Here is a 22,854-nt window from a genome sequence, read left to right as displayed (position 1 = left end):
TAGTGAGGCGACCCGAACTAGACACAGTACTCCATGTGTGGCCTAACCACAGTTTTCCACAGAAGTGTTATTAGTCAAGTATTTAGTTGTATTTCTTGCTTTATGAGCCTCCAGTAAGCTGTTGGTCGTCCTCAGTAGCGCTATCTTAAACCATAACCTATAGGAGGTATGTTGGTTCAGATGGGGGAAGGTTATGATGAGGATTTGTGGGGTTGTGCAAGGTCAGAGAAGAGGCTAATGTTCAGCATTGCTGGAGCTATGGTCTTCCAGTTTATTGTTATCACAAAATACATTTAACGTTTGCCTTTCAGAGTGAAAGGAAAGATAATGAGGAGGTGCAGTCAGTTAGTGGAGAATCTTCGCCAGGGCTTTCAGGAGCTGCTGAAAGAGTTTAAGCAATGGAAGAACAACACCAGGAATCTGCTGGACTCTGCCCTGGATACCAATGATGAAGCATTTACCAGCCTTTATCTACAGCGCATTGAGGTAATTGACAAACACTCACTGGACCTTGTATATGGTGCATTGACCTACAGTGCCTATAAAAAGTATTGGAAATTTGCATGTTTTATTGTTTTACAACATTGAATCACAGTGGATTTAATTTGGCTTTTTTGACACTGATCAACAGAAAAGGACTTCCATGTCAAAGTGAAAACAGATCTCTACCAAGTATTGTAAATTAATTACAAATATAAAACACAAAATAATTGATTGCATAAGTATTCACCCCCTTTAATATGACACACCAAGTCATCACTGATGTAGCTAATTGATTTTAGAAGTTACATAATTAGTTAAATAAAGACCATGTGTGTACAGTCAAGGTATTTCAAAGTTGTAAAAATACACTTGTATCTGGAACGTCCAACTGCTGGTGGGTCAGTATCCTGGCAAAAACTACACCATGAAGACAAAAGATCACTCCGAGCGACTCCATGAAAAGGTGATTGAAAAGCACAAGTCAGAAGATGGATATAAGAAAATTTCTAAGTCACTGAATATCCCCTAGGGTACAGTTAAGTCAATCATCAAGAAATAGAAAGAATATGGCACAGCTGTAAATAGATAGATAGGTACCTTGACCTTGTCTTATGGTCTAATGGTCTTGTACTTTATTGATCTCAAAGGAAATTACAGTGTCACAGTAGCAGTACAAGTCCACAGATATAAATATTAGAAGAGGAGAGAATAAAAAAGTAAGTTACCACAATCTTAACAGAAGGCGTCATCACTTCCCCTGCTATAGGTTGACTCATAGTTGAGCCTAATGGCTGAGGGTAAGAATGACCTCATATAGCACTTTATAGAGCAACACAATTTTCTTAGTCTATTACTAAAAGTGCTCCTCTGTTCAGCCAAGGTGGCTTGCAGAGGGTGAGAAACATTGTCCAGAATTGCCAGGGTTTTCCATAGGGTTCTTTGTTCTATCACAGCTTCCAGTGTGTCTAGTTTGACTCCTATAACAGAGCCATCCTTTCTATTCAGTTTATAAAGCCTTTTGGCATCACCTATGTTGATGCCATTGCCCCAGCACACCACCACATAGAAGATTGTACTGGCAACAACAGACTGCTAGAACTTGTGAATGAGAGGCCTATATACTCCAATCTCCTCAGGATGTAGAGGTGACTCTCACCCTTCTTGTACACAGTCTCTGTGTTGGTGCACCATTGAGGTCATAAGACCACAAGACATAGGAGCAGAATTTATCCAGTGGGTGGTGAATCTATGGAATCTGTTGCCTCGGGCGGCAGTGGAGGCCAAGTCATTGGGTGTATTTAAAGCAGAGATTGATAGGTATCTGAGTAGCCAGGGCATCAAAGGTTATAATGAGAAGGCGGGGGAGTGGGACTAAATGGGAGAATGGATCAGGTCATGATAAAATGGCGGAGCAGACTCGATGGGCCGAATGGCCAGCTTCTGCTCCTTTGTCTTATGGTCTTAGCATCCCAATTCACACCCGCAAGTTCTACCCTTATAGCCTCATAATTTGCCCTTCCCCAATTAAAAAATTTTCCTATACTCTCTGATTCTGTCTTTTTCCATGATAATGCTAAAGGCCAGGAGGTGGTGGTCACTGTCCCCCAGATGCTCACCCACTGAGCGATCTGTGACCTGACCCGGTACGTTACCTAATACTAGATCTAGTATGGCATTCTCCCTGGTCGGCCTGTCAACATACTGTGACAGGAATCCGTCCTGGACACACTTAACAAACTCTGCCCTGTCTAAAGCATTGGAACTAATCAGGTGCCAATCAATATGAGGGAAGTTAAAGTCACCCATGATAACAACCCTGCTATTTTTGCACCTTTCCAAAATCTGCCTCCCAATCTGCTCGGTATCTCTGCTGCTACTAGGGAGCCTATAGAATACTCCCAATAGAGTAACTGCTCCCTTCCTGTTCCTGACTTCCACCCATACTGACTCCAAAGAGGATCCTGCTACATTACCCACCCTTTCTGTAGCTGTAATAGTATCCTTGACCAGTAATGCCACCCCTCCTCCCCTTTTTCCTCCCCTTTTTCTGCATTCTCTATCCCTTTTAAAGCACTGAAATCCAGGAATATTGAGAATCCATTCCTGCCCTGGTGCCTGCCAGGTCTCTGTAATGGCCACTACATGATAATTCCATTTATGTATCCAAGCTCTCAGTTGATTACCTTTGTTCCTGATGCTTCTTGCATTGAAGTACATGCATTTTAGCTCTTCTACCTTGCTACCTTTACACCCTTTATTCTGCTTCTCTTTCCTCAAAGCCTCTTTATATGTTAGATCTGGCTTTACTCCATGCACTTCTTCCACTGCTCTATCTCTCCGGGTCCCATCCTGTTTGCAAATTAGTTTAAACCCTCCCGAACCATGCTAGCAAACCTCCCTGCAAGGATATTGCTCCCCCTTGAGTTCAGGTGCAACCCATCCAATCTGTACAGGTCCCACCTTCCCCAGAAGAGATCCAAGTGATCCAAAAATCTAAAACCTTTCCTGTTGTGAAGGATGATTTAAATATCTCTGCCAGGGCACCAACAATTTCTGCAATTGCTTCTGGAAGGCTTTGACGGAACACCTTGTCAGGCCCTGGGGATTTATCCACCCTGATTTACCTCGGTAGCAAACACCTTCTCTGTAATCTATACAGGCTCCCTGAACTTCATGCTGCTTTGCCTCACTTCTTTATCTACTGTGTCCATCTCCTGAATAAATACAGATGCAAAAATTTTATTTAAAAACTCCCCCATCTATTTTGACTCTACCCATAGATTACCATTCTGATCTTCCAGAGACCAATTTTGTCCCATGCAATCCTCTTAAAATATCTGTAGAATTCCAGAGGATTATCCTTCACCTTGTCTGCTACAGAGGTTTCATACCCTTTTTAGCCTTCCTAATATCTTTCTTGTGTTCTCTTGTATTTCTTGTACTCCATAAGCACCTTATTTGTTCTGAATTGTGTATGCTTGCTATGCACCTCCTTTTTTTCTTTTAACTAGGGCCTCAATATCTTGAAAACCAAGATACCCTACCCTTATTATCTTTACCTTTTATTCTGACAAGCACATACAAGCCTTCTGCTCTCAAAATTTCATTTTTGTTGGCCTCCCACTTTCACCTTGTGCATCCCAGTTTGGCAAAAGAATAAATCAAGGAAGGTAGTGCACCCATGGTTGACAAGGGAAATTAGGGATAGTATCAATTCCAAAGAAGAAGCATACAAATTAGCCAGAAAAAGTGGCTCACCTGAGGACTAGGAGAAATTCAGAGTTCAGCAGAGGAGGACAAAGGGCTTAATTAGGAAGGGGAAAAAAGATTATGAGAGAAAACTGGCAGGGAACATAAAAACTGACTTTATAGATATGTGAAAAGAAAAAGATTGGTTAAGGCAAATGTAGGTCCCCTACAGACAGAAACAGGTCGTGAATTAATTATGGGGAGCAAGGACATGGCAGACCAATTGAATAATTACTTTGGTTCTGTCTTCACTAAGGAGGACATAAGTAATCTTCCGGAAATAGTAGGGGACAGAGGGTCCAGTGAGATGGAGGAACTGAGGGAAATACATGTTAGTAGGGAAGTGGTGTTAGGTAAATTGAAGGGATTAAAGGCAGATAAATCCCCAGGGCCAGATGGTCTGCATCCCAGAGTGCTTAAGGAAGTGGCCCAAGAAATAGTGGATGCATTAGTGATAATTTTTCAAAACTCTTTAGATTCTGGACTAGTTCCTGAGGATTAGAGGGTGGCTAATGTAACCCCGCTTTTTAAAAAAGGAGGGAGAGAGAAACCAGGGAATTATAGGCAAACAACAGGAATTCTGCAGATGCTGGAAATTCAAGCAACATACATCAAAGTTGCTGGTGAACGCAGCAGGCCAAGCAGCATCTATAGGAAGAGGCGCAGTCGACGTTTCAGGCCGAGACCCTTCGTCAGGACAAACTGAAGGAAGCATAGAATTATGCTTACCAGGGAATTATAGACCGGTTAGCCTAACATCGGTGGTGGGGAAACTGCTAGAGTCAGTTATCAAAGATGTGATATCAGCTCATTTGGAAAGCGGTGAAATCATCGGACAAAGTCAGCATGGATTTGTGAAAGGAAAATCATGTCTGACGAACCTCAGAATTTTTTGAGGATGTAACTAGTAGAGTCGATAGGGGAGAACCAGTGGATGTGGTATATTTGGATTTTCAAAAGGCTTTTGACAAGGTCCCACACAGGAGATTAGTGTGCAAATTTAAAGCACACGGTATTGGGGGTAAGGTATTGATGTGGATAGAGAATTGGTTGGCAGACAGGAAGCAAAGAGTGAGAATAAACGGGACCTTTTCAGAATGGCAGGCAGTGACTAGTGGGGTACTGCAAGGCTCATTGCTAGGACCCTAGTTCTTTACAATATATATTAATGACTTGGATGAGGGAATTAAATGCTGCATCTCCAAGTTTGCGGATGACACGAAGCTGGGCGGCACTGTTAGCTGTGAGGAGGATGCTGAGAGGATGCAGGGTGACTTGGATAGATTAGGTGAGTGGGCAAATTCATGGCAGATGCAATTTAATGTGGATAAATGTGAAGTTATCCACTTTGGTGGCAAAAACAGGAAAACAGATTATCATCTGAATGGTGGCCGATTAGGAAAAGGGGAGGTGCAACGAGACCTGGGTGTCATTATACACCAGTCATTGAAAGTGGGCATGCAGGTACAGCAGGCGGTGAAAAAGGCGAATGGTATGCTGGCATTTATAGCAAGAGGATTCGAGTACAGGAGCAGGGAGGTACTACTGCAGTTGTACATGGCCTTGGTGAGACCACACCTGGAGTATTGTATGCAGTTTTGGTCCCCTAATCTGAGGAAAGACTCAGAGGGAGTACAAAGAAGGTTCACCAGATTGATTCCTGGGACGGCAGGACTTTCATATGATGAAAGACTGGATGAACTAGGCTTATACTCGTTGGAATTTAGAAGATTGAGGGGGGATCTGATTGAAACATATAAAATCCTAAAGGGATCGGACAGGCTAGATGCAGCAAGATTGTTCCCGATGTTGGGGAAGTCCAGAACGAGGCGTCACATTTTGAGGATAAAGGGGATGCCTTTTAGGACTGAGATTAGGAAAAACTTCTTCACACAGAGAGTGGTGAATCTGTGGAATTCTCTGCCACAGGAAACAGTTGAGGCCAGTTCATTGGCTACATTTAAGAGGGAGTTAGATATGGCCCTTGTGGCTAAAGGGATCAGGGGGTATGGAGGGAAGGCTGGTACAGGGTTTGAGTTGGATGATCAGCCATGATCATACTGAATGGCGGTTGAGGCTTGAAGGGCCGAATGGCCTACTCCTGCACCTATTTTCTACGTTTCTATGTTTTCTATGTTTACCAGAAAACAGGAAGGTAGAGGGGGCAGCTTTGCTCTGTTGGTAAAAATGAAATCAAATCATTAAAAGAGGTGACATATGGTCGGAAGGTGTTCCGGTGTATAAGCTGATGAGAGGCATTGATCGTGTGGATAGTCAGAGGTTTTTTCCCAGGGCTGAAATAGCTGCCACAAGAGGACACAGGTTTACGGTGCTTGGGAGTAGGTACAGAGGAGATGTCAGGGGTATGTTTTTTACACAGAGAGTGGTGAGTGCGTGGAATGGGCTGCCAGCAATGGTGGTGGAGGTGGATACAATAGGGTCTTTTGAGACTTCTGGATAGGTACATGGAGCTTAGAAAAATAGGGGGCTGTGGGTAACCCTAGTAATTTCTAAGGTAGGGATATGTTCGGCACAGCTTTGTGGGCCGAAGGGCATGTATTGTGCTGTAGGTTTTCTGTGTCTCTATGTGTTGAATCATTGTGGATAAAGCTAAGGAACTGCAAGGGTAAAAAGACCCTGATGGGAGTTGTATACAAACCTTCAAACAGTAGTAAGGATGTGGCCTGCAAATTATAACAGGTGATAGAAAATGTATGTCAAAAGGGAAATGTTACAATAGTCACAGGGGATTTTAATATACAGGTAGACTGGGAAAATCAAATTGGTGCTGGATTCCAGGAGGGAGAATTTCTAGAGTGCCTTCGAGATGGCTTTTTGGAGCAGTTCGTGGTTGACCCCACTAGGGGGATCAGCTATTTTGGATTGATCCAGAATTGATTAGAGAGCTGAAGGTAAAAAGAACCCTTGGGGGCAAGTGATCATAATGTGTTTGAATTCACACTGAAATTTGAGGAGAACCTGTAGTCAGATGTATTCGTATTTCAATGAAATAAAGGGAATTACAGAGGTATGAGAAAGGGGAGTTGGCCACTAAAGGAAAACCACATTCTCTCTGCGTCTGTCTCCTGAGTAAAGCTGGATGCAAAAAGTCCATTTAAGATCTCACCCATCTTTTTTGGCTCGAGAAACTAATGTTCATACCATCAGGTTGGAGGCTATGCCGGTGGAATATAAGGTGTTAGCAGTGGACCAATTGATTCGTAGAGAGAGAGAGAGCTTCACACAGGTCATAGAAACATAGAAAACCTACAGCACAATACAGGCCCTTCGACCCACAAAGCTGTGCCAAACATGTCCTTACCTTAGAACTACCTAGGCTTACCCATAGCCCTCTAATTTTCACAGCTCCATGTATCCATACAGGAGTCTCTTAAAAGACCCTATCATTTAGATTATGAAGACACGTAGTCCTCTTTTATTGTCATTTAGTAATGCATGCATTAAGAAATGATACAATATTTCCTCCGGTGTGATATCACAAAACACAGGACAGTCCAGACTGAAAAAACTAACAAAACCACATAATTATAACATATAGTTACAACAGTGCAACAATACCATAACTTGATGAAGAAGTCCATGAGCACAGTAAAGTTCAAAGTCTCTCAAATGTCCCACATCTCACGCAGACGGGAGAAGGAAGGAAAACCCTCCCTGCCATGCCGACCACAATCTGACTCTGAGTCATGCGAAAACTTCGAGCTTTGATCAGCTCTCCGACACCGAGTACTGAGCACCATCTCTGTCCGAACGATCCGACCTCCTTCTCGGTCGCCAAAAGCAGGCAAGGCCGGGGATTTTGAGGCCTACCCTCCGAAAGATACCCGACCACGCAGTAACGACAGCAGCGAACAAGCGTTTCAGAAATTTCACCAGATGTTCCTCTGTGCTTTCACGTCCATTCTCCATCAAATCAGAATTGTCCACGGCCCCTATTTAACAGATACAATATCATTTTTCACTGGAGGGCTGCGCACGCGCAGGCGCGCCACCATCTTCTCCTCTGCCGGCAGCCCATTGCATGCACAGTCAGGGAGAAAAGTTTAAATAAAGAGCGTTTCACAGAGCTCAGCTCATTAGAGTTGTGGTTATGACTGCAAGGCCAGTTTTCTGTTCTGGGTGTCAGATGTGGGATGTCCGGGAGACTTCCAGCCTCTCTGATGGCCACATCTGTGCCAGGTGCATTGAGCTACAGCTCCTTAGAGACCGAGTTAGGGAATTGGAGCTGCAGCTCGATAACCTTCGGCTTGTTAGGGAGAGTGAGGAGGTGATAGACAGGAGCTAGAGGCAGGTAGTCACCCCAGGGCCACAAGAGACAGTTAAGCGGGTAACTGCCAGGAGAGGGAAGGAAGGGCGTCAGGTAGTGAAGAACACCCCTGTGGCTGCCCCTCTGAACAATAACTACTAACATTTTGAGTGCTGTTCGGGGAGGGGATGGGGGATAACCTACCTGGAGGAAGCAACAGTGGCCATGGCTCTGGCACTGGCTGGTCCTGTGGCTCAGAAAGGTAGGGTAGCGGTAATAGGGGTCTCTATAGCTAGGGGACAGATAGGCGATTCTGTGGACGTGAAAAAGAAACGAGGATGGTAGTTTGCCTCCCAGGTGCCAGGATTTATGATATTTCTGAGCGCGTCAATATATATAATGGATTCTCAATATTCCTGGATTTCAGTGCTTTAAAAGAGGTAGAGAGGGCAGGAGGAGGGGTGTCATTACTGGTCAGGGATACTATTACCGCTACAGAAAGGGTGGGTAATGTAGCAGGATCCTCTTTTGAGTCAGTATGGGTGGAAGTCAGGAACAGGAAGGAAGCAGTTACTCTATTAGGGGTATTCTATTGGCCCCCTGGTAGCAGCAGAGATATAGAGGAGCAGATTGGGAGGCAGATTTTGGAAAGGTGCAAAAATAACAGGATTGTTATCATGAGTGACTTTAACTTCCCTAATATTGATTGGCACCTGGTTAGTTCCAAGGGTTTAGATGGGGCAGAGTTTGTTAAGTGTGTCCAGGACGGATACCTGTCACGGTACGCGGACAGGCTGACTACGGGGAATGCCATACTAGATCTAGTACTAGGTAATGAACCGGGTCAGGTCACAGATCTCTCAGTGGGTGAGCATCTGGGGGACAGTGACCACCGCTCCCTGGCCTTTAGAATTATCATGGAAAAGGATAGAATGAGCGAGGACAGGAAAATTTTTAATTGGGGAAGGGCAAATTATGAGGCTATAAGGCTAGAACTTGCGGGTGTGAATTGGGATGATGTTTTTGCAGGGAAATGTACTATGGACATGTGGTTGATGTTTAGAGATCTCTTGCAGGATGTTAGGGATAAATTTGTCCCGGTGAGGAAGATAAAGAATGCAACACTCACAACACGCTGGAGGAACTCAGCAGGTCGGGCAGCATCCTTGGAAATAATGAGCCAAGTTTCAGGCCGGAAACCTTTCGTCAGGACTGTAGGGGGAAGGGGCAGAGGCCCTATAAAGAAGGTGGGGGGAGGGTGGGAAGGAGGAGGCTGGTAGGTTCCAGGTGAAAAACCAGTAAGGGGAAAGACAAAGGGGTGGGGGAAGGGAGGCAGGGAGGTGATAGGCAGGAAAGGTGAAGAAAGAATAAGGGAAAACACAATGGGTAATAGAAGGAGGCAGGACCTTGAAGGAGGTGGTCGGCAGCTGGGGGAGGGGGCAGAGTGACGTAGGGGTGGGGGAGGGGAGGGGGAGGAAATTACTGGAAGTTGGAGAATACTATGTTCATACCAAGGGGCTGGAGACTACCTAGACGGTATATGAGGTGTTGCTCCTCCAACCTGAGTTTAGCCTCATCATGGCAGTAGAGGAGGCCATATATGGACACATCTGAATGCGAGTGGGAAGCAGAGTTGAAGTGGGTGGCTACTGGGAGATCCTGTTTGTTTTGGCAGACGGAGCGGAGGTGCTCGACGAAGCGGTCCCCCAATCTGCGTCGGGTTTCACCAATGTAGAGGATGCCGCACCGGGAGCACCGGATGCAATAGATGACCCCAACAGACTCACAAGTGAAGTGTTGCCTCACTTGGAAGTACTGTTTGGGGCCCTGAATGGTGGCAAGAGCGGAGGTGTGGGGACAGGTGTAGCACTTGCACTTACAGGAATAAGTGCCAGCTGGGAGATCCGTGGGGAAGGACGTGTGGACCAGGGAGTCATGGAAGGACCGATCCCTACGGAAGGTGGAGAGGGGTGGAGAGGGAAAGATGTGCTTAGTGGTAGAGTCCTGTTGAAGGTGGCGGAAGTTGCGGAGGATAATGTGTTGGATCCGGAGGCTAGTGGGGTGGTAGATGAGGACAAGGGGAACTCTGTCCTTGTGGTGGCGGGAGGATGGGGTGAGAGCCGAAGTGCGGGAAATGGAGGAGATGCGAATGAGGGCATCATTAATGACAGCAGAAGGGAATCCCGCTATCGAAGATAAAGAATGATAGGGTGAAGGAATCATGGGTGACAAGTGAGGTGGAAAATATAGTCAGGTGGAAGAAGGCAGCATACATGAGGTTTAGGAAGCAGGGATCAGATGGGTCTATTGAGGAATATAGGGAAGCAAGAAAGGAGCTTAAGAAGGGGCTGAGAAGAGCAAGAAGGGGGCATGAGAAGGCCTTGGCGAGAAGGGTAAAGGAAAACCCCAAGGCATTCTTCAATTATGTGAAGAACAAAAGGATGGCAGGAATGAAAGTAGGACCGATTAGAGATAAAGGTGGGAAGATATGCCTGAATTCTGTGGAAGTGAGCGAGGTCCTCAACTAATACTTCTCTTCGGTATTCAGCAGTGAGAGGGAACTTGATGATGGTGAGGACAATATGAGTGAGGTTGATGTTCTGGAGCATGTTGATATTAAGGGAGAGGAGGTGTTGGAGTTGTTAAAATACATTAGGACGGATAAGTCTTCAGGGCGTGACGGAATATTCCCCAGGCTGCTCCATGAGGCGAGGGAAGAAATTACTGAGGAGATTTACCAGGATGCTGCCTGGTTTGGAGAGTATGGATTATGATCAGAGATTAAGGGAGCTTGGGCTTTACTCTTTGGAGAGAAGGAGGATGAGAGAAGACATGATAGAGGTGTACAAGATATTAAGAGGAATAGATAGAGTGGATAGCCAGCACCTCTTCCCCAGGGCACCACTGCTCAATACAAGAGGACATGGCTTTAAGGTAAGGGGTGGGAAGTTCAAGGGGAATATTAGAGGAAGGTTTTTACTCAGAGAGTGGTTGGTGCCTGGAATGCACTACCTGAATCAGTGGTGGAGGCAGATACACTAGTGAAGTTTAAGAGACTACTAGACAGGTATATGGAGGAATTTAAGGTGGGGGGTTATATGGGAGGCAGGGTTTGAGGATCGGCACGACATTGTGGGCCAAAGGGCCTGTACTGTGCGGTACTATTCTATGTTCTATGTTTATTATTTACTATAATGCCTGCAGTGTTTTGTGCACTTTATGCAGTCCTGGGTAGGTCTGTAGTCTAGTGTAGTATTATTCATGTAGCACCATGGTGCTGAAAAACGTTGTCTTGTTTTCACTGTGTACTGTACCAGCAGTTATAGTCCAAATGACAATAAAAAAGTGACTTGACTTGACTTGATTAGTCTCAAGTCTTCCTTCTTTCGATACCTGTGATCTCTCCTATCAGGTCCTGGTGACTTATGCACCTTAATGCTCTTTGGGTATTGGGTATATTTAAAGAGATTGATAGGTTCTTGACTCGTCAAGGTGTCAAAGGTTACACGGAGAAGACAGGAGAATGGGGTTGACAGATAAATAATTAGCCATGATGAAATGGTGGAGTGCCCTCGATGGGCCAATGGCTTCATTCTGCTCTTATTTCTGATGGTCTTGCGGATTTTTCATGTCCCTTCCTAACTCCTAATTTCTTTCAGAGACCTACAGATTTGCGCCCCAAGATCTATTATGTACATTATTGTTCCTAACAGTCCTGGTATTTATTGTGCAGTTTTCTAATTGCATTTGACTTCCCAACACATGACTCACACTTAGCGAGATTAAACTCCATTTGCCAGTTCTCCACTCTTGTTTTCGGCTGATCTGTATCCTGTAGTATTTTTCATAACTGTCCTTGCAGTTCATATTCTGTAATTAATTTCATCATTCCATCTTTTCTATGAAAGACCCTCAAAATTGGGCAGACTATTATTTAAATGGGGAAAGAATTCAAAGTTCTGAGATGCAGCGGGACTTGGGAGTCCTCATACAGGATGCCCTTAAGGTTAACCTCCAGGTTGAGTCGGTGGTGAAGAAGGTGAATGCAATGTTGGCATTCATTTCTAGAGGAATAGAGTATAGGAGTAGGGATGTGATGTTGAGGCTCTATAAGGTGCTGGTGAGACCTCACTTGGAGTACTGTGGGCAGTTTTGGTCTCCTTATTTAAGGAAGGATGTGCTGACGTTGGAGAGGGTACAGAGAAGATTCACTGGAATGATTCCGGGAATAAGAGGGTTAACATATGAGGAACGTTTGTCCGCTCTTGGACTGTATTCCTTGGAATTTAGAAGAATGAGGGGAGACCTCATAGATACATTTCGAATGTTGAAAAGCATGGACAGAGTGGATGTGGCAAAGTTGTTTCCCATGATGGGGGAGTCTAGTACGAGAGGGCATAACTTAAGGATTGAAGGGTGCCCATTCAGAACAGAGATGCGAAGAAATTTTTTTAGCCAGAGGGTGGTGAATCTATGGAATTTGTTGCCACGGGCAGCAGTGGAGGCCAAGTCATTGGGTGTATTTAAGGCAGAGATTGATAGGTATCTGAGTAGCCAGGGCATCAAAGGTTATAATGAGAAGGCGGGGGAGTGGGACTAAATGGGAGAATGGATCAGCTCATGATAAAATGGCGGAGCAGACTCGACGGGCTGAATGGCCGACTTCTGCTCCTTTGTCGTATGGCCTGAACTCTCAAAAGTACGAAGTAAATTTATTATTAAAATGAATATATGTCACCATATACTACCCGAGAAATCCTTTTCTTGCAGGCATTCTCAGTAAACACAAAGAAACACAATCGAATCAATGTAAAACTGCACATGACAGAGGGACAGACAACCAATGTGCAAAAGACAACAAACTGTGCAAATACAAAATATAGCAAAAACACAACAATAAATAAATAAATAAACAAACAAACAAACAAACAAACAAGAAATAAATATCGAGAACATGACTTAGAGTCCTTCTAAGTAAGACCATTGGTTATGGAATCAGTTCAGTGTTGGGGTGTGTGAAGTTATTCCTACTGGTTTCAGTAAGTTGGTCAAACAGGACCTGCCTTTGCTGAATCCATGCTGTGTCTGCCTGATGGATCCATTTCTTTCCAAATGCTTCACTATTTCTTCTTTATTGACAGCTTCAAGCATTTTCCCAACTACAGATGTTAAACAACCGGCCTATAGTTACCTGCCTTTTCCCTACATCCTTTTTTTGAACAGTGGCGTGACATTCACTGTCTTCCAATCTGCTGGGACCTGCCCAGAGACCAGAGAATTTTAGTAAATCACCACCAAAGCCTTTACTGTAACTTCTGCCATTTCTTTCAGTACCCTGGGATGCATTCCATCAGGATCATTTACCTTCAGGCTCCCCAGTTTTCTCAGCACTATCTCTTTAGTGATAGCTATTGTATTGAGGTCCTCACCTCCCATCGCATCCATAACATCTCTCTTTGGCATGTTAGGCATGTCCTCCACCGTGAAGACCAACAGAAAATAGTCATCCAAAGCCTCTGCCATTTCCTCATTACCCAATATCATTTCCCCCTTCTTGTCCTCCAAGGGACCTACATTCACTTTAGCCACTCTTCTCCGTTTTGTATAATTATACAATCTTTTACTATCCGTTTTTATATGTTCTGCCAGTTTATTTTTATAATCGTAGCTTCCCTTTCTTTATTGCTTGCTTCGTGGTACTTAGTTGCTTTTTAAAGTTTTTCTAATCTTCCAGTTTCCCACTACTCATGGTGACTTTGTACGCACGAGCTTTTAGTTTGATGCCTTCTTCTATTTTCATAGTTATCCAAGGCTGGCTCTCCCCACTCTCACTGTCCTTGCTTTAAACTGGAATATACTTTTGTTGAGCACCATGAAAAATCTCTTTAAAAGTCTTCTACTGTTCCTCAACTGTCCCACCATATAGCCTGTGTTCCCAGTCTACACTAGCCAAATCCTCCGTCATCCCATTATAGTCTCCATTGTTTAATTATAATACACTGGTTTTAGATTGAACTATTGTATGAGAAATTAAATCATACTGTGATCACTCTTTCCAAGAAGATCCCTTACTACAAGATCATTAATTTTACCTGTCTCATTGCACAGGACCGGAACTAAGATAGCACGTTCTCTCTCGATTCAGTAACGTGCTGTTCAAGAAAGCCGTCACAGATGCATTCTGTGAAGTCCTCCTCAAGACTGCCTCAATAAAGTTAATTCATCCAACCTATGTGGAAGTTAAAGTCCCCTATGATAACTGCTGTTCCATTCTTACATGCCTCAGATATTTCTCTGTTTATTGCCTGTGCCACTGTAATGTTATTATTTGGTGGCCGATAGACAACTCCCAGCAGTGTTTTTTTTTTCCCTTTACTATTCCTAATCTCTATCCAGATGGATTCAGCATTCTGCGCCTTAGATATTATATCGTCTCTTACTATCGCCCTGATCTCATCTTTAATTAAGAGCGCTACCCCACCTCTCTTACCTTCCTGCCTATCCTTCTGTATTACCTGATATCCTTGGATATTTAATTCCCAATCCACTCCACCCTGCAACCACGTACCTGTAATGGCCACTAAATCATACCCCTTTGTACTGATTTGAGCCACAAATTTACTGACCTTGTTCTGAATACTATAGGCATTCAAATAAAGTGCCCTTACATTTATTTTGCTTTTAAAATCTTGTGTAATGTTTTACTCTTTTGAACTTGAGTTTTCTTCACTCCTTTCTTACCTTTCTCCTTTTTATATTTTGCTTTTTCTTTTTCTTTATCCAGACTTTTCTTTTTTACTTTACTTCTCCAATCTGTTGAACCTACCCTCCTACTATTTTGTTTAAAGCCCTATCTATAGCCCTAGTTATACGATTCACTAGGATCCAGGTCCCATCACGCTTCAGGTGGAGCCCATTCCATTGGTACAGCTCCCTCCTTCCCCAATACTAATGCAAATTTCCCATGAATTCAAGACCACTTCTCACACACCAATCCTTAAGCCACACATTTAACTCTCTAATCTTCTTGACCCTCTGCCAATTTGTATGTGGCTCAGGTAGTAATCCAGGTCCTGCTTTTTAACTTAGTCCCTAGCTGCTCAAATTCTCTTGGCAGAACCTCTTTCCTCGTTCTACCTATGTCGTTGGTACCCACATGGATCACGTCAACTGGACCTTTCCCTTCCCACTGCAAGTTCCTCTGCAGGTCAGATAAGATGTCTCAAACCCAGGCACCAGGCAGGCAACACAGTCTTCGGGACCTCTATCCACGCGACAGAGAACTCCAGCACTGTCTTTTGGATCCCAGTACCCACCTCACTCACACTCACACCCTCATGCCCCTGACCACAGACCAAATTTGAGGCAGCTAATCTGATGGGTGTGACTACCTCCTGAAACAGGGAATCCAGGTAACTCGACATCACCATTCCCGCCCCCCCCCCCCACCCCAACGTGCCGCAGTGTTTGAAGCTCAGATTTCAGGTCATCAACTTTGAGCCTGAGTTCCTCGAGCAGCTAACACTTGCTACAGATGTGGTCACCAGGAACCATAATCGGGTCCACCAGCTCCCACATCATGCAGCTGCAGCACATCACCTAATCCTGCATCATCTCTTTATTTAATTAGCTGTAATTTAGTGACTTTTTATTCAACCACTTCAAAAGCCCTACTTGCTACTTACCTGTGCCTCCTCACCAAAACCTCAAGTTCCTACTCCTACATTGGTCCCCTCTCACAATGGCTGCTCTGCTTTGACCCTGCTTTACTTATACTTGCTCCTGCTAATGAATCGCAAATTGATTGGTCCGCCGCTAATGCGCCAAGCCCCATGAAATGCTCCTTTTATAAACTTTTCTCCCCAACCTGTGCAAATCTCAATCAATGCTGCCTCTCCCTCTCCCACTCCCCCCTCCCGCTAATGTAATTGTGGGCTGAAGGGCCTGTCCTGTGCTGTTCATTTTAATTTGCAGAATTAGTGTGAAGCTGGAATCATAATTGTAATTTCACCTGAATGTTGGCTTTCGGTTCCTTCCCTCAGGACCAGTTGACTTGTAGCAGTGAACTACAGGTCAAACTTGACAGATTTCGGGTACTTGAGGGGATGCTGACCAAGGTTTTCAACAGTGAGCAGGCAGCAGCATTTGGAGCTGAACTGCGGGAAGCTTCGTGGCAGCAAGAATTCTTCACTGATCTCCTGATTAAGAGACGGGGGCAGATACAGGTAATAACACTATCCAAAACACAACAAGTGAGAAACCAATACACCTGTTTCCACAGTGACTACAGCAGCTTGGTCAGGCACACGAGCTGATGATGTTAGATCAGTAACAACATAGAAAATGCTGGAAGAGCTCAGGACAATCGAAGTTTCTGGTTGGAATCTGGAGAAAGGGTCTCGACTGGAAATTTCAACTATGATTTTCCTCCATCAGTGCTGAGTTCCTTCAGTTCTTTAGTGTTGCTCAAAGAGGTTGTGGCCTGTGAGAGGACCAGACTTGGACTTAGTCCATTTCATCTACAGCAGAAATCTTTTGGCTCAAATGTTTTGGGAGCATGCAAGAAGCACAAAATTTATTTCTTGCCTTTAGATTCAGTGAGGCAGAGGTGCTGCCCATGATCCCATCATCTGTCTGTGCTCTCCATATGTTGCATGTGTCCAGTCTCTGGAGGAGAATCTATATAAAAACCATTTTTCCAGCCAATCTGAACATGGAAAACTAAAAAGAATGGGCTTTAAGCATGTATTTTATTCATCATATAAATTGAGTCACAAAAGAGGGGTAGCTACTTTAATATCAAGTACTCTTAATTATGAACATATTTCAGAGACTAGAGACAAAGAAGGACGGTTTGTAAAAATCACAGGAAGAATAGAAGGTACAGAAATAACATTGCTGAATGTTTATGCTCCTCCAGGTAGTGAATGGTCATTTTATAGACACATTTTTGACCTAATGGTCAGTTCTCGAGGGGTAGTAATTTGTGGAGGAGATTTTAATATTAGATTAAATCCTATATTAGATTCTTCAAGAATAGTTACTCAGAATAAACCTCTGACTCGGAAAGTGAATTCATTGATGGAGGAGTTGGGAATTATAGATGTCTGGAGGGAATTACACCCTACTAGTAAAGATTATACATATTACTCTTTCCCTCATTCAGCCTATTCAAGGATAGACTATTTCTTTATCTTTAATACAGATAGACTCAGGATAAAAAACTGTAATATTGCAACAATTGATCTGTCGGATCATAGCCCAGTCTCTATGTCTCTAATCCTGGAAAGGAAAATGAGGAAAACACTATGGAGGCTAAACTCACATATACTTAATAACCCAAAAGTAATGGAGAGATTAAGGGGAGAAATCAAAGAATATCTAGACCTTAATGACACGGGAGAAACATCGCCAGTGATTTTATGGGATACATTGAAAGCTGTACTGAGAGGGAAAATTATTTCCATTACTACTCACATGAAAAAAATCAATGCACAAAAATTAGCAGACCTTCAAGGAAAATTAAAACAACTTCAAGTTGGAGATAGCAACAAAAGTAATTCAAATCGAAAACAGGAAATTAGGAAATTGCAAAGTGAAATTGATGATATTTATACGTTGGAAACTCAAAGAAATTTTCTTTACCTGAGACAAAAGAATTATGAAGTAGGAGGTAAATCAGCTAGATTATTAGCATATAAATTACGAAAACAACAAGCAGACAATACAATTCATAAAATAAAGAATCCAAAGACAAAGCTTGTGGAGAGTACAATAGGGAAAATTCAAGAGAGTTTTGAAACGTATTATCGAGAGCTGTACTCCCAACCCCGGGCCCCCAATGAGCCCTATATAGACAGTGTATTGAATTTTTTAGATCTACCTAAACTTACAGATTTACAAAATGAAAGTTTATTAGAACCAGTAACTGTCAAAGAACTGAACGTGGCCATCTCTAGGTTAAAGGCTGGAAAGTCCCCGGGTTCTGATGGGTTTACCTCAGAGTGGTACAAGTCCCTGAAGACACAGTTAGCCCCATTACTACTTAACACCTTTAATTGGATCTTGCAGAGAGGAGAAACTCCACCTTCCTGGAGAGAAGCGATTATTTCAGTTATTCCGAAAGAGGGTAAAGATAAACTAGAATGTGGCAATTATCGGCCAATTAGTGTTCTTAATTTAGATTACAAACTATTTACATCTATATTAGCGCGCAGATTGGAAAAGCTTTTACCTGGCCTAATCCATTTAGACCAGACTGGATTTATTCAACAAAGACAAACACAGGACAACATAAGGAGAACTCTGCACATATTAGAACAGGTTAATAAGAACGAGACAGAGACAATGGTAGTAGGATTGGACGCTGAGAAAGCTTTTGATTCGGTTAGTTGGGCATTCCTATACAGAGTGTTAGGAAGATTCGGCTTTCAAGAAAGGTTTATTAAAGTAATTCAGACTCTGTATGACAGCCCAACAGCCCGAATTAAGATAAATGGGGACCTCTCTGACTCCTTCATTTTAGAGAGAGGCACTAGACAGGGATGCCCAATTTCTCCTCTCCTTTTTGCGCTATATATTGAACCACTTGCCCAACTAATAAGACAGAGCGAAATCGTAAAAGGTATCAAGGTGGCAGGGATTGAACAGAAAGTGGCGTTATTCGCAGATGATGTTTTGGTCTATCTGAGTGAACCAGAAAAATCATTTATAGGATTGTTTACACTGTTGGATGACTTTGGGAAAATATCAGGTTATAAAATAAATGTAAAGAAAACGCAGGTTATGTCCCTAAATTATACACCATCCAAAAAATTGCAGGATACATACGATCTTAAGTGGGAAGCTAAATCATTAAAATATTTAGGAATAACCCTGCCGAAGGATCTTTCAACACTGTCACAGGTAAATTATGGGCCATTGATCTCAGAGATAAAAGCAGATATGCATAGATGGAATCTTATCCCCTTTTTAAGTTTAAATTCAAGGATAAATACTATAAAAATGAATATTCTTCCTCGGTTATTATATCTTTTCCGTACTTTACCAGTGGAGGTGGATGATAATCAATTCAGGGAATGGGACAAATGGATTTCCCGCTTCATTTGGCAAGGAAGGAAACCTAGAATTCGATATAACACCTTACAGTTAGGGAAGGAAAGAGGAGGTATGGTTCTTCCTTGCCTGAGAAATTATTTTTATGCCTCACAGATAACCCCTCTGTTATATTGGTGTAATAGGGAATATAAGGCTAGATGGAAGGAAATAGAATTTGGATTAGTTGACAGTTTTCCTCTTCAGGCCTCAATAGCTGACAAAGGATTGATGGCCCAGTTGGAAAAATTTAATAATGCTTGGATAAATCTTACATTAAAAGTATGGCAGAAGGTGGTTAATTCATGTGGAATTAATAACATGCTAAAACTCTTTAGATGGTGTGCATATGATACCGAATTCCTTCCCAACAGAGGAGATAAAAGATTTGAGCTATGGATAAAGAAAGGTCTTACAACCTACCTCTCATTTATAGATAAAAGAGTATTACAAAGTTTCCAAATCCTGCAGGACAAACATGGCCTAGAACATAATGACTTTTTTGGGTACCTTCAAATACGAAACTATGTTAACCAGAGTTGTAGATATACAGACCTATCAACAGTAGAATTAGAATTTTTCAAGATTCTGAATTCGGCTTGCAGTTCAATACCTAGTAAATCAGTTTCTCGCCTATATAATTCACTCTCCCATGCTAAAAATGTAAATACACTGTACATTAAAGAGAAGTGGGAGAAAGAAGCGGGGTTGGTACTTTCAGAGGAGGCTTGGGGGAAAATCTGCAGCTTTCAATGGTCCTCGACTAATTCTTTGACTTGGAGAGAACATTGTTGGAAAAACATTATAAGATACTTCAAGACCCCATATCAGGAAAAATATAAAGATACAAATGTGATGTGTTGGAGAAGGTGCGGCTCCAAGGAGGCAAATCATTTTCATATTTTCTGGGATTGCCCTAAATTAAGTCTATTTTGAGAAGGTATTCATAGAACATTAGTTAAGGTACTTAGGTCCCAGATACCTCTGAACTTTGAGACGCTCTATTTGGGGCATGTATTGTTCCTTGAACAGAAGGAAGACATAAAGTTGCTGCAGGCCCTCTTAGCGGCAAGTAAGAAATCAATCACTAGAAAATGGCTAAATCCCATACCACCTACATTAGAAGATTGGTACGAAATTATCTTGGAAATATTTAAAATGGAAAAGTTGACCTACTCCCTGAGAACTCAAAAAGAAACATTTTATCAAATCTGGAATAAATGGATTGAATATATAACCCCAATGCGAGCAGACTTTAGATGACTCTCCTAATGATTTATATTGCTCTTCTCATCAACACAGTAATATTGCTAACGTAAGCACCCCTAGTCTAAATGTTTGTTTTTTTTGGAAAATAGAGAATTAACACAAGTAAAGGGAAAGATTTGGAAAAGGGATAAAAAAAATGAAAAAATTAAGTAAATAAGTACATAGGGATTGGATAATTATGTCTGCGGGCAGGAACAAGCACGAACAAATTGGGATATAAACACCTACAATGGTTGGTATATAGGCTTGTATGCAACATTTTGGAACAGTGGAAATGGTCCAGAAGGGTTGTATGGAAACTATTATTACCATTTTTCTTAACAACTAATTTCATTACTTAGCCTAATAGGTTAGATTTACCACAGTACATAATTATCTATTTAAATGTTTATTTTGCTTTTATATCATCTCAATGTGTACTTAAGAATGTATAAATAATAACAACAGGAATTCTGCAGATGCTGGAAATTCAAGCAACACACATCAAAGTTGCTGGTGAACGCAGCAGGCCAAGCAGCATCTATAGGAAGAGGCGCAGTCGACGTTTCAGGCCGAGACCCTTCGTCAGGACTAACTGAAGGAAGAGGGAGTCCCTCTTCCTTCAGTTAGTCCTGACGAAGGGTCTCGGCCTGAAACGTCGACTGCGCCTCTTCCTATAGATGCTGCTTGGCCTGCTGCATTCACCAGCAACTTTGATGTGTGTTGAATGTATAAATAATTGTAGTTTTATACATATTAAAAAATGGAAAAGGTTATATGTGTGAAAAAAGTACATGATAATTGTGAACTCATCCAAATAAAAATAAAATTTAAAAAAAAAACATTTTTCCAGCATCAGTGAACTGAAGATATGTTAGAAACAGTAAAATACAACCTGACTTGCACTAACAGGCAGCACAAACTATGTGTGCCTTTTGGAGTTCCCATTCTATTTCACAAGGATTTTGTCGATTGCAGGATCCATTGAGCCTGACGCCAATACTGAGGCAGTAGAATTTGCCAGTGGTAGGACGTTAGTAAACTGAGAATAGAGAAGGAGAAAGGCAGAGGGCAGTAAATTTGTGGTGAAAAAAGTTTGAAAAATGGAGAGAGAAAGATCCCAGTGAGCCTCATGCAACAGAGAAGTACAGTACACCAACGGCCTTCAGCCCATGTCTTGGACCACATGTGAATTAGCAGGGAGGAGGTATTGGAGACTTTAAAGAAATTTTGAGGAGGTTAAAAACAGATGTATCAGTATTATAGTGGAGGCATGAGAGAGGACCTGGCCTAAACTGACTGGAAGGGGACACTTGCAGGGATGACGGCAGAACTGCAATGGCAGGTGATTCTGGGGAAACTTCAGAAGGCACAGTAAGGAAACAACTCAAATATGAAGAAGTATTCTTCATATTCTTGAGGGGGAGCAATATCCTTGCAGGTAGGTTTGCTAGCATGGTTCGGGAGGATTTAAACTAATTTGCAAGGGGGATGGGACCCGGAGCAATAGAACGGTGAGAGAAGTGCATGGAGTAAAGCCAGATCTAACATATAAGGAATACAAGGAAGCAAAAATTAGTGGGAAGACAGAGTATTGGGAAGTTTTTAAAAGCTTCCTAAAGGAAACTAAGAAGGTCATTAAGAGGGAAAAGATTAACTATGAAAGGAAGCTAGCAAATAATATCAAAGAGGATACTAAAAGCTTTTTCAAGTATATAAAGAGGAAAAGACAGGTGAGCGCAGATATACGACCGATAGAAAATGATGCTAGAGAAATTGTAATGGGAGATAGGGAGATGAGATGGCGGAGGAACTGAACGAGTATTTTGCATTAGTCTTCACTGAGGAGGACATCAGCAGTATACTGGACACTCAAGGGTGGCAAGGAAGAGATGTGTGCGCAGTCACAATTACGACAGAGAAAGTACTCAGGAAGCTGAATAGTCTAAAGGTAGATAAATCTCCCGGACCGGATAGAATGCACCTTCGTGTTCTGAAGGAAGTAGCTGTGGAAATTGCAGAGGCATTAGCGATGATCTTTCAAAAGTTAATAGATTCTGGCATGGTTCTGGAGGACTGGAAGATTGCAAATGCCACTCTGCTATTTAAGAAGGGGGCAAGGAAGCAAAAAGGAAATTATAGATCTGTTAGCTTGACATCGATGGTTAGGAAGTTGTTGGAGTCGATTGTCAAGGATGAGGTTATGGAGTACCTGGAGGCATATGACAAGATAGGCAGAACTCAGTATGGATTCCTCAAAAGAAAATCCTGCCTGACAAACCTATTACAATTTTTTGAGGAAATTACAAGTAGGTTAGACAAGGGAGAAGCAGTGGATGTTGTATATTTGGATTTTCAAAAGGCCTTTGACAAGGTGCCACACATGAAGCTACTTAACAAGATAAGAGCCCATGGAATTACGGGAAAGTTACATACGTGGATAGAGCGTTGGCTGATTGGCAGGAAACAGAGAGTGGGAATAAAGGTATCCTATTCTGGTTGGCTGCCGGTTA

General features: G+C 42.6%; 1 protein-coding gene across 1 annotated transcript in view; it reads left to right on the top strand.

Moving 5' to 3' along the window:
• syne3 (spectrin repeat containing, nuclear envelope family member 3) overlaps positions 1–22,854 on the top strand; it is a 165,487-nt gene that overhangs the window by 87,744 nt on the left and 54,889 nt on the right. The window contains exons 8-9 of the mRNA XM_063042679.1: positions 312–486; positions 16,042–16,224. Of these exons, the coding sequence (XP_062898749.1) occupies positions 312–486; positions 16,042–16,224 (358 nt within the window). The remainder of the gene's footprint in view (positions 1–311; positions 487–16,041; positions 16,225–22,854) is intronic.

The sequence above is a fragment of the Mobula hypostoma genome, chromosome 1, assembly GCF_963921235.1.
Source record: "Mobula hypostoma chromosome 1, sMobHyp1.1, whole genome shotgun sequence".
Lineage (NCBI taxonomy): Eukaryota > Metazoa > Chordata > Chondrichthyes > Myliobatiformes > Myliobatidae > Mobula > Mobula hypostoma.
Note: the sequence above shows the minus strand (reverse complement) of the source record. Positions and strands in the feature narration are given on the sequence as shown.